Genomic DNA, 13,145 nt, shown 5'->3' with positions numbered 1-13,145 from the left:
ATGCAATAGTTTCAATTAAAGCTGATAATAAATAAGCTATTTACATATCTTTTAGTAACACTAATTACTAGAAAGGTAACTTCAGAAACTAGTTTTTATTTGGTCTACATAAAAGACGTCGTTTTTGTGTTAAATGAATTATATAGAATAAAATATAAAACCAAGATGTATGATATAGATAAGTCGAGATTGTTACAAAAAGTTTTGAGCATCAAATGAAAATCCTATTAAAGCAGAAAGTGTGAAGTACAAGTTCCCATATAAAAGTGGAGACGTCAAAGCAAACGTAGGATTTGCTCATAAGGACTCCAAAACTTTTATTAAGCTACATGCACATTGCTACTGTGTGTGTGTGTATGTGTGAACATGATAGTATATTTTTCACCTATGAAAAGTTTTCCTAGGGATTTATTTTCAAATAAAATACCAACTTTGACGTTTTTGCGTTATCAAAACAAGCCTGTCCGGCCACTTCCTGCGAGCTTTATAATAATTATTCCGCTTTGAATGTGACGAAACTTTATAATCCTTGCTTAACTCATTTTTTTTTCGGCCAAACGACTTTTTCCGGGAAAACATTTATTACGCCATATTAGTTTAATTAAGATTTAATATATACATATGAGAGTGTCTATTTTTTTTTCATCTGTACATATGCAAAACCGACTAGGTTTAGAATGCAAAGGAAAAAACTTGGGTTTACTGGTTGTAGGCGGGTCTCGGTGCGAAGAAGGTCAGCGATTGGGCGGTGGTAATACATTTTACAATGATATATCACTTGCAGTTCGCAAAACGCTCAGATGCGAATATTTCATTATTACAATAGTGTTTAAAAACAATACGACTAAAACATTTTTTTTTTTTAATACAAAAGAAGTATTGTTGAAATTAAAAATATATACTATTACATCGTTGTAAAACCAATTCCTTCTGTATTGTCTTTCTTTATTCCAAGAATAACTGGAAATAATTACGCGAATGACCGATCATTTTTGAGTTTTTTTTTTTTAATCGAGCTTTGAAGATGCGACATTAGGACAACGCTTTTGGCTACTGAGATTCATATCATTCATCGAGAATTTAAGCTCGGAACGGATTTCTTTTGTTCTTTGCACCAAATGTATAAAAAAGTCGTTGGTAATAAAGTTGCACGTATACTAATTTCGAGTTTAATGTAAAAGTTCAACTTATCATACAACATTTAGCGGTGCATAAACTGGAATCGGTTCGTTAAATTTAAACGAATGTTGAGTATAATATTTTTGTACAGGGATTAAAATCGTTCAAGCCAAAATGTACATTATTTATTGAAACTACAACGAATATTTATTAAAACAATTTAATATCGTAATATTCTGATAAAAATAACTGAACTTGTAAAAAATATTAAGTCAAAACGTTTTTTTGAGATGTTTAATCTTTTTATTACATATTTTTATTTACAAGTTTATTACTTAAGCTACTGAAATAGTATACTATTAATTATTGGGTATAATTTAAATTTCAGACTATTGACGTATAGGGACGTAGTAAGTAAATATTGCTTGTCAATTTAAACTCAATTCGACAATTTTTCTCAAAGTTATAGTCAGTAATAGTTGAAACTTTAATAACCGTATGTTTTTTATAAATTTAAACTGTGAAGAAGTGAACATTTTTAACTTCTCCCTCCCTCAAAGTACCAACTAGATTAAAATTAAGATTTTTACAATTGCTACTCGATAGAATTGGTACAGTTTTAAAAAAGTTACAGTAAAAATGTGTATACAGACACAAAAAAAGCCCACATTATTGTAAAACCATCGAAGCTGAACTTATATTGATGGAATTTTTAGTTGATACTTAATAATGATGGTTGTGTGTTACAATAGAAGCTTTAATAGTATTCTACACAATGTGATCAAAAATCGGTTAACAAATATTCAAATCGTTTATTGTTATCAGACAGTCGGGTGTATCAAAGAAATGGATTGATATAGTGCGTTATAATGTTTCAAATAACGTTCTTGTAAAACGATAAGAAATTGCCCTTATTCCAGACGTCCCTTCTATGTAAGGTTGTCTATACGGTTTAAATTAAAATTTTTCATTTTAGTATTTTAGTACTTTTTAGCTTTGATGCGGAGCTGAGAAGGTATTGATTCTTAAACGATGTGTGTTTTTTTTGTGTCTGTAAACAAGAAAATTGTTGTTTCTGAGGACCGAATTACTCGTGTAGCACCATTTTTAGATTCAAAATCGTATGCGATTGGTTATATTAGTGGGTCAAAAGTCGAAAAAGGTTGTTCTTTACCACCAAAATCGAGAAAAACCCGAAAAAGTCAGAGTAAAATTAAAAATTTTTAAAAAAATTTACATTGTATATATATTTTAAATTTCATTATAAATAATATTTACAAGTATTGACAGTGACATGAATAAGGTAAATGGATTAAGAAAAAAAGTGCAATTAAATAAAAAAAACATATAAATGTATGTATACACTATACATACATTAAATTGTACATCACAATTAGCCGTAAGACGTATAATGTCGGAAGTTTTAACATTAATATGATATACGGGTAGACATGGTTATTATATTATCATCAAAGTACAAATATGTTTTTACCGTCTACTGAATTACTCACGCCACGCAGTCTTTACAGAAGAATATGATCCAATATGATACGAAAATATAATCGTTCGGGGTCGGTGCCAAAGAAAGGAAAAATAGTTTTTTTTTTATTGTATAATATTATTATTATACATCACCGTAAAGAACGAAACGAGAAGTAAAAATAATTTCTATCAAACGATTATAAACATATTGTATAAGTATAGATACATACATAACTTATTATACGGTATGCCGGGCTATTGATACTCGATCGTGGGGCGCGGTCGATATTTTAGGAACTCCCGGCCCGATACCTCCCAAAGAGCATGTGGTAGCAGATGATGATCTATCCCGTCGTCTTCGTGTAGATCAGTCGGTGTGTTCGACTGTCTCGGAGATGACGGGCCAGCGTTTACGCTATTAACTCGGTACTTGACCTCAGGCCTATTGCTATAGGCTCAGGTAACGCTATATACATGACATTTTGTAATAACACTAATAATGAACGCGTTCTTTGCATGTGTTTTCATTGGCGTATCAATCAAGGGTGCTCTACAAGAACTGAAGGTGTACAGTTCGCCCGAGTTGGCCGAATTACAGTGTAACACCGACGTCCTACAGGTAAGTTGCATAATAGTAATATGGTTTGTACTAGCTCGGCACAATTTATAATAATATAATGTATCGACCAATGGTCATAATATATTCGATTATATCAATATTGTGAATGATGAAATATGTATATACGTTTCAAATCGAGCATAATATAATATACTTATAATATCGTTAAGATCGGCACCGCGTCGGAATCATTCGAATATTCGTTAAACTATAATAATTTATAAATACCTACAGGTTTTTTCTTTTAGATAATTCATCTTAATCTTGAATCTAAGCTCGCGCCACGAATTATCGATCTATATAAACTTTATTTTAATAGATAACATCGACACTTTAAATCGACACTTTTGGCAAACAAATTCTGGTAATGAGAATTAATGAAATCTAGATATTTTTTTTATATGACCTATTAAAATAATTTTTTTTTAAATAAAAACAAATTATACTAGAGTTCCTAGTACAACCGTTTTGCAGTTGATCGTGCAAAGTTACACTAAAATAAATTATTACTTGTAATAAACAAGATCCTTCGTCTAGATAAAAAAATGGTATTCCTGACATACCGTAATCCGAAATCAAACTACATACAAATAAATCAAAATTGTTATCTATCTAATCTAAAATAAAATAAGAAAACAATAAATAGATAACAATTATTTGACATAAATAATTAATTTAGTTAACTAATTAATTATTGAAATATTCTAATTAAGTATTTGAAATTATATTCGATTTAATTAAAAAATAATACAGTACTATTAGGTTATGACGGTTAAGTTTTAATCGATTATATTATAATTAAAACCAATTTCACAATAACGTTATTAATTCAATATTTTGGAATATTTTCGATTAACTCAAATAACTCTTTGATATAATATCGCTCTGCTGTAAGTACTTTGGAAAATTACTTATTTTTTATTATAATTTACTGTAATTTTCCGATTGTTTTATTTATTATCCGCTTTTCTTCTCAAATTTTGTTTTCTTTGTCTGCAGTAATATCACATTAACTTATGTCTTTTGTTTCATGTATAGCATATATATTGTGTTTACGATATATATACATCGTAAATTTGTATAAATAAATTAAACAATGTTAAAATAATGCATTTTTCTATAAAAAAAATATTTGTACATTTTTTAAGTTTCATATCAGTACGGATTTTCCATGTAATTAAATTTATTTTGTTGAATAAAATATAATAATTCAAGTCTTCAATTTTTTGAGCGATTCTCATGATCATTTTTTATTCACTGTGTTTAATAAAACGTATTAAATAAAGACAAATATAAGACAGAAATCCTTAATGAAAATGTTGAGTTTTATTTTTCCATCCTTATTTTTTACTGTAAGGTAATCCATACCGTTCTGTTTGCGTTTAAATCAACTTCGTGTCAACACACAACATAAACGGGACGCAATATAAATGCCATGCGACCGACCTCTATTTGATAATCCTATCGAAGTTTGATGTCGAGGACCTGGGGCCGAGGTCTTTTAATAATAGTATGTGATATTATTCATGGAACATGTAAACCGTGTTAAAGTTGGGTTATTTTATATCATCATATTTAGTCGTGTGCTTTTTGTCCTAATTGCTTGTCCCCGTGTAATTTATTCTTATAATTTATTAACGTGTAAAACCCATTAAAAGCGCCAAATAATAGGCCGGAAGAGGTCGTTCTTTGTCAACGATTTGCGGTAGGTTTTCAATTAAGTGGGAGGTTTTTTCACCCTACACACTAAATTATTGTAAAATATATGCCGGAAAGCTATTAAGAGTCCAATTAAATGCGTCTAAAAAAAAAATAATAAATTATGCAAGATCAAACGTAGTTTAATTTATTTGCCATTAATACTAGTCAAATGAAGAGTGACAATTATTCATTAACTTAAAATCCAATTCCGAGAAATACGTTAACAAAGCAATAAATAACATCTGCATAACCTATCGAGTTGATTATTTAATGCTATTGATTGTATTGCACGAAAACACAATATAATAAGTATCCATAACCAAATTCCGCAGTATTGCTTTTAGTGCAGTTTTAAACTGTATGCACTGGATTATTAGCTTATTGATTACCTACGGACATTTTATTATTTCATAAGGTTTGATGTAGTGGGGGAACACATTTCCGGTATTTACTGGTTATTTTTGTTAAAGTTGACAGGTTGAATATGACGCTGAAAAATACAGGTAAACATTTCTTAGAACTGATGTTTTATGAATATTTTATAATATCGAACTTAATCATAATATGCTTGGAATTTCGATTATCGAGGTGGCCAATTATGTATATGGACTTGAAAGTACACAAGAAATAGAGACATTTTTTATAGGTACTTCCCTGGTTGTTACCATTGACCATAACGTGTATCTACTATAAGAGATTACAATGTGATTATCGGTCAAAATACTGATTCGGCAATTGACAATTATAAAAACATCAAATATGAACACATCCATAAAAAACCTAACCGTTACTAATAACTAAACATTTTTTTGTAAAAAATGGTCTAAAATTGCATACTATTTGGGATAATTCATTTTAAATTAAACAAACAACCTAACCTGACAAATACTTCTGAAACGGACATAATACCAACCAATTACAACAAAGTCTATGTGTATAAGAACACGAGAAATACCTACCTAAAATATAGAATTCATTCAATATTATCTTATGCAAACGTTACCGTAAAATATATAGTTTAAGTTCACCCTGAGAATATGATGTATATATTATAATTTCGGTGTTCCATGAACGCGGTGAATATGATTGAATTATATTCATTGTACATTCCGGATAGAAGGTATTATAATATTAGTATTGTTTGCAGTTAACGTTAACAGCATCTTATATGAGTATCTTATATTATCTTGGGCGCAGAATTAAGAAAATCGACCAAGTTTACTCTACATACGTAAAACGTTAATCAAATATGTATTGCACCAAAAATGCATTTCAGCAATTTCCATATATGAAAAATGGCTCAACCTAATTTAAAAATTTACAATTAAAAACAAAATGAAAATTTCTCTTGTAAGTTTAAACCATAATGTTATAAATCTTGTGTACGATGCTATATTTTCCAGGAGAGTCAAAACGAAGACGGTTTTTAATAACAGACTTCATGCTTGACTATTTCAGCAAATCCCTTTTATTTTATTTATAACAAAATTGGATAATTCAAAACCAATTAGAACGGTCACGGTCAAGTGAGAAAATCTGTAATTGCAAAAGAATGTTAGAAATGTAAATGTTTTTTATAGAAAATCTCAACAATTTTTTTGTTTAATTTAGTTATGACTTATGCAATACCATGAAATCATATTATTTAATGAAAAACTTGCAAAAGTCATAACATATAAGGGCATATAATATGTTGTATACATTTTACTAATATAAATATACTAGTATCGGAAAATGTAAATCTTTAAGTAATACAAATTTAACAAATTATCAAAAGTTGTGTTGAGATTAATTTTTAACATCGTCAATATATTATAATTACTAAAAAACAAGATTTAAAGTCTGCACACACATAGTATTATTAATAGAGTTTTTTGGTTTTCGTGTAATTTTTATACAACAATACAATGTCGCTATTAATTCTGTAAAAGTTTTTAGAATATAATAATGAAGTTTATACTATGTGTACATGACATACTACAATTGATTTAGACTTACAAAACAATAATACCCATTTTTAAATCTCGTTTGTGAATTTAAATAATTATAAATATGTCTTTGAATTATAATTAAATATTTTAACCTATTAAAAAACTATAATGCTTCGTTATAATTATAAACATAATACATAATTGTTTAATAGATCAACTAAGTCTAATAGTAGAGTTCGCAACATATTCTGGTAGGTAATCAAAATGAGTGGTTTGAAAAAAAAAAATATTAAATCTGTAATATACTAACAGTGTTAAGAGTGAAATTTAATTAAACCACTATAAAATGTCTTGTATGTGAAATGTATATTATTTTTATTATGAACTTATCTTACTGTATTCCGAATTTAACATGACTTTTGCTTTCTTAATAATTGATTTTTACAATTTTTTTTTGCATTTCTGGTTTAAACAAAATTATTAATTTAGAACCCATGGTTTGCACCAAACCGAAAGTAGCGTTTACTTTATAATTAATTTTTGGGTCTTTTTAATACGTTTTGTGCTAAGAAGATGAAGTGTTTTTACTTAAATTCGCCCTCTTTCACGCTACGTAATTTACCACTATGACATAATCCAAAATGGCCGAACCCGTATCATATTCCACTAGGTTATAGCTGTAGGTATAATATTAAAATATTGTTTAGCCCGTTACCGAAATCGTTAGTATTTTTTCCCAACTTCGGTTTAAGACAACTGCGTTGTTGCAATAATCGATACAATAGAAATTTATTGAAGGAGCTTTTCAATAACGTGACTTTGTCGTGGTCTTACGAAAACTTTATTTTTTTTTCACATTGTGGTTGTATGGCTAAATGAAGAATACAACGAAAGCCAGTCTTAGATTGAACATTTTTTCTATCTAGTATAATATTACTTAGTATCCAATAGAGGAAAAAATAGAAAAATATTAAATTAAAACAAAATAGTTATCCTTATATACTATTTCGCTAATAATAATATGATATAACTAAAGAATAATCTTAACTTTCATACACTGTCTAACGAGTGTTGAGAAAAATTTTGAAAATGCTAAATTGTATCAAAAGAAAAAGTTCGGTGTACTCAAAATCAAAACGCTCGTTGCTTAATTTAGGAAACTTTTGTTATATAATAATGCTATTTGTTAACATAAAGTCAAATTATATTTAAAAATGCACAAAGTAACTGTATGCATCGCATTATAATAATATGAACGGGGCAAACCAAGATTGTTTAAAATATGCAACTAGAAGTTTTAGTAGTAAACTCAGCCTTTTCATCATTTGGCACGTAATTAATTAAATTATTATTTGTTTTTCATTGGTTTCTTGAACCCCTCTTATGTTTGGTGTACTTGCGATTCGGTTCTATTCACTACTTAGAAATGCACTTTCTACTTTCTAGTAATATAGAAATTCTGCATAATAATATAAAGTACGGACCTTAATCAAACTATATAAAGATCCTTATGGTTGTTTAAAGGTAATAGTTTAGACCGCAAAATAAAACTTGTGCACTGTATCTCGCATTTTGAAAACAAACTTTGGCCGCAATGATAGCCAAACAGACCAAATGTTGTGCAATAAACGCGTAAAGAAGCTTTTGCGTTTTGGAACAATATTGGTCTGAAATTCCAGATGCGGTTCGGAAACAAAATAACTATAAAATTCGATATAACGTTTGTTTTAGGTAACATTTCAGAAACTTTTAAGTATTTTTTTTTTGTGGGTCCAAATGAGCTAATGTATGATAACGGATTCTTCAGTAAAAGCGATACTTCATATGAGAGAAAGAGACTTATAGATTTTTTATGATGTGTTTTCTATAGATAAATGTCGGATGAGTATCAAGTGATAATATTAAAATATTATTAAATTGATCCGTAAGTCTTTGGTAAAATACTTAATTTATCGGTTTTAATGAAAAATGATTTTATGTCTTTAAAAAAAAAAAAAAAAGTAATACAATATCATAAATTGTATATTAACACAATATCATACAATTTATTGTTTCATATTAAACAAAAAAAAAACAATCGTGATTTACTATTTTACTTTTTCCCAGAGAATATATATGCGCTTAAAATGAATAAAACGTCAACTTGCATATATTATATCGGCTATGTGTCTAAACCAAACTCTAACAGCCGCTGTTTATTAGGTTATTAGACGTTTGTTATGTATGATGTTATTATCTTAAGAGTAAATGGACGGTATTTTCTCCATCGCAATTTCTTTATAATCTTAAATCATGTGCCATTGTTATAATATGTTCCTATTACCCATCTTTATGGGCGATAAACAGCTCTATGTGTGATAATAATATTGTCTGCTGCAGGGATTGTAATAAAACTGACACTTTATGAAACGTTTGGTTAACTATTAATAATGGGTCGGTTTTTTGCGAAACTACATAAATACGTTTTACAAGGCATTGTGAAGATTTATGTTAAAAAAAAAAGTCCGTCAAGTATCATTATAAGTATAAGTAGGTACCTATAACACATTTAAAAAAAACACAGCCTTCAATTTTTGCCACTTTTTATAATATTATGCTTAGTTTTTCCACAGTTGCGTATATACATTTTCGGCTTGGGCTCAGCTAAAAATTACTTGTCACTTTGCCCTGTAAAACACATCTAAACAATACATATTATATGATATGATGTATTTTCTATGACGTTATATAACCTAGAGCAAAAATAAATACCCCAAATTGCCTTGTGGCGCTTACCTTTAAATTGGATTGTATTCCGACCTAACAGTTTGTCTCCGGTAAAGGAGCCCACCCCCTTCCTCCCTCGGCTGTGATTTTCTTTTACATGCTCCATGCCATGTACGTGCACGCCCTAGCAAATTGCATTTGACACTTGCACAGAATATTGCAAACAGAAAACACGGATGAAAATAATTCCGAAAATTGACTGTCTAAGAACCAAACTCACGTATTGAGTTTTTATCTTGCTCTCGTCCTTTTGTTTTTTTCTTCTAAAATTGTATTTATTCATTTCCAGAATTCTGTACATGGACGAGTCATGTCCTTATAATTCGTGTACAGCTGATCACTATAAATGGTCGCTACAAAAGTCACAGTAGATAACGACGGTACATCAGTACCATGCAGGTCTGTTACATCTGATCGTCCCTAGAGAGTCAAACAAATATTTTTACTCTATGAATCAAACGGACACTGATCCTCGAATATTTAACTGTTCCCCGAAAAAATTGGCTCTTAAAATTTTAATAAACCGTTTCAACTTCTATGTACAAATGCCTGTTATTGGTCCCCTGGAAATTCCATTGTAATTCTATCAATTTTAATGTCGTTTTTTGATGATAATAATTGTTCTAAATCCAAAATATGTTTATTCAAAATTAAATGGCCCATTTTCTCCTCTCATCATTTTTTGTTTTTTTTTCAACGGACTATATCAGTTTCCCACGGGTATCGTCTTATATACCGTTGGCATGCTGGTACTTATATAGTAGTTTGTATAAAATCCCTCAGCCCCCAGGTGTGCTCTACTGTAGTTAAATCTCTGTACTTTTCTATATTGTGCGGGAGAAACCAATTCGTATTGTGTAAGTATAAAACCCACTTACGGTTAGCCAACCGTAATATCTTATTTCCGCCGTAAAAAGGCTAAACATCCTATTTATTTCATTAACCCTTCTAATAACAATATTAAATACTTGGACATTCAATAAATAAAAAAACGTTATAAAAAATGACGTAGAAGTGTGTAATCTCAGTTATACCCACGATGGAATTTTAGAGTTAAATTTTTTCTAAATATTAGATTTCGTTTTGATAAAATATGTTGTGGTTAAACAAAATAAGAAAATAGGAAAATAGGTTTTACTATGAAAAGAGATCGAATCGATTAGGTAAAACGTGTTTTTATGTACCTACTTTTACTTGACTCTGTACAGCTATAATATAAATTACATTATTGCCTATAATTATGATTAAAATTGTTTCGGATTGATGACTTCAACGGTTATTCGTTTGATTAAATTATATTGACACCTCAGTTAAAAACTGCAACAATTTAAAACCGTAAAAAAAAATCTGTTAACATTAAATGTGTTTGCCTGCAAAGTCTTTTTAAGCAATAAGTTACAAATTCCTAATTAGAGAAAGTAGTTTTAATTCATATTCTAAGTATAGTATAGTCAATACAACTTTTTTTTCAATTTTGAGTGATTGAACTGCTCAGTTATGCAGGAGATCGAGTACGACTTTGTGTCTGCATTGAATGTATGAATTTAAATATTGAATTTTTAGTAATATTTATATAGGCATCTCGTATGTTTGCTAAACGAGATTTATATTTATTTATCAAGTTAATGTAAATACATTTATTTACTTAAATGAGCACGCAGAAAACGAAATGTGCTTGTTGTATCATCAACGCAGCAATCCGTTTTTTCATGAATGTATCCCCAGAGCGAATTTAAAACATTTAGTTCCTGTACGTTTTTAATTTTATTTTTTTCTCGCAATGTAAAATGTAAACTGTGTGTTAACATGACACGACGTCGGCTAACCGAGCAGTAGCTGATAATTACTTGTGTATGTTATCATATGTAAACTAATTAATTTAAAAATCTCATCGTTAGCAACGACATACTGCGCATATCTCATTCGGTTCAACTACAATGTGTCGTATACAAATCCTCACAACAGTACAACCTTCCTTTTCCGTGTTTCCATTTCCGGTTCACGAGCTCTACCACAACTCGGTTACAACTCGCCGTACCATGATCAAAATTTAACATTTCCTACATACACAGCTGATGTATGTATTGCTATCGGGACGTCCCAAACAACGATCAAATTAGTTAATTCATTAGCGAAAACCCCCACAAACGTATAATTAAGTAACCATATCGTTTCGAGTGATCAAAGATCATTTATACGTAGGTTTTATTATATTTTAGTTTCTGAAATTTCCAAGTTTTAGACAATAAAATAATAAAAAATTCACTAAGAAAAATTGTTTTCTATTATTGGTCAATTGACTTGAGCAGTTTTTCCAAAGTATCAAACAATTGGTGTTGAAATTTCTATCTTCATTAATTGGGTTTACCAAAAAGTATAATAATTATTCAATAAAACAACAACAAGAAAAGGGATTTATTTATATTACATTGCATATTGGTAAAATGCATATTGTTATGCGTTCTAAGTTAACTGAAATTCGTAACTGACAAACTATTTAATATTTAAACTGTTGTAGAGTGGCCTAACACCTAAAAGTATTGAATCTAATTTTACAATGTATATTTTACAGGTAAGGAATAAGCTACGGTTGGTAATCTAATCGACAACTAAGTATCAACCCAAGACTAAAGTAAGAAGTAATTCATACATTTCTTAAATATAATTTACATATAGTAATTAATGTAGTAATAACATAGTCGGTAATAATAAACTACGCAGTGTCGCAAATAAGTAATTGATAATAAAGCCCTTATAAATTGGCATCACCTCAATTTTTAGGGCATCTAAAGCCCTCCCCCTCTCCCATCGCACAATAATATCGATTGGCAATTAAACTACACTATACGGTGAAATTAAGATTTAAAAAATCCAATGAGTTTCGTTTGTTTAGTGATTTTTTTTTTTAAATATCGAATCCAATAAAGCCCAAACATTATTGATTAATTATTGTGATAGGGAATTTTTGTGTGTGGCTCGATAAGAATTCTATATTTTTAATATAGAATTCTGTCTCTTTGATGTTTTAATTAGTTTTAATTTTATCTTAAGACTTGCGTTTGAATCGATGTATTATATTATTATCTTGCCGTGATAGTAATCAATAATTATCATTGACAGCCAGGCTGCCAGTGCGGCATCAAGCACCGGAGGATTGTATAGAATCAGTGAACACAATAGCCTACTGCAAGTGGTGTGTCTGTGTATAATTTATATTAAGCTTTGATACGAGTTTCAAGTTGAAAAATAAAAATGTATAACACACATTCGTAATTTGATTAATACTTAAATAACTTCGTATTGATGTTACGCCGGTTATATTTTATTAACCATCTTTTTGAACCCAATGACAACACAGAATACAGCTATGTAATACTAATAGTAGCATGACGAGGGGCAGATGAAAAATACTCCTGACTTTGCGGTGTCCTCGGGGTATACATTGTAGCACGTGATTGAATTTCAAAAACCGAAAACAGGTACTTAGCGACTTCCTTAATTGTCGGTTGAACAGAAACGAAATGTAT

General features: G+C 29.5%; 1 protein-coding gene across 1 annotated transcript in view; it reads left to right on the top strand.

Annotated features, from left to right (window-relative positions):
• Positions 1–13,145, top strand: part of LOC126833454 (collagen alpha-1(XVIII) chain-like) — a 134,914-nt gene that overhangs the window by 85,335 nt on the left and 36,434 nt on the right. The window contains exon 5 of the mRNA XM_050564803.1: positions 3,146–3,220. Within this exon, the coding sequence (XP_050420760.1) occupies positions 3,146–3,220 (75 nt within the window). The remainder of the gene's footprint in view (positions 1–3,145; positions 3,221–13,145) is intronic.

The sequence above is a fragment of the Adelges cooleyi genome, unplaced genomic scaffold, assembly GCF_023614345.1.
Source record: "Adelges cooleyi isolate 19-005CV unplaced genomic scaffold, UGA_ACOO_1.1 ACOO_flye_CR_arks_rails_tigmint_CR_PRNA_2, whole genome shotgun sequence".
NCBI classification, from domain to species: Eukaryota; Metazoa; Arthropoda; class Insecta; order Hemiptera; family Adelgidae; genus Adelges; species Adelges cooleyi.
The sequence above is the reverse complement of the archived record's forward strand: the minus strand, read 5'-3'. Positions and strand labels throughout refer to the sequence as shown.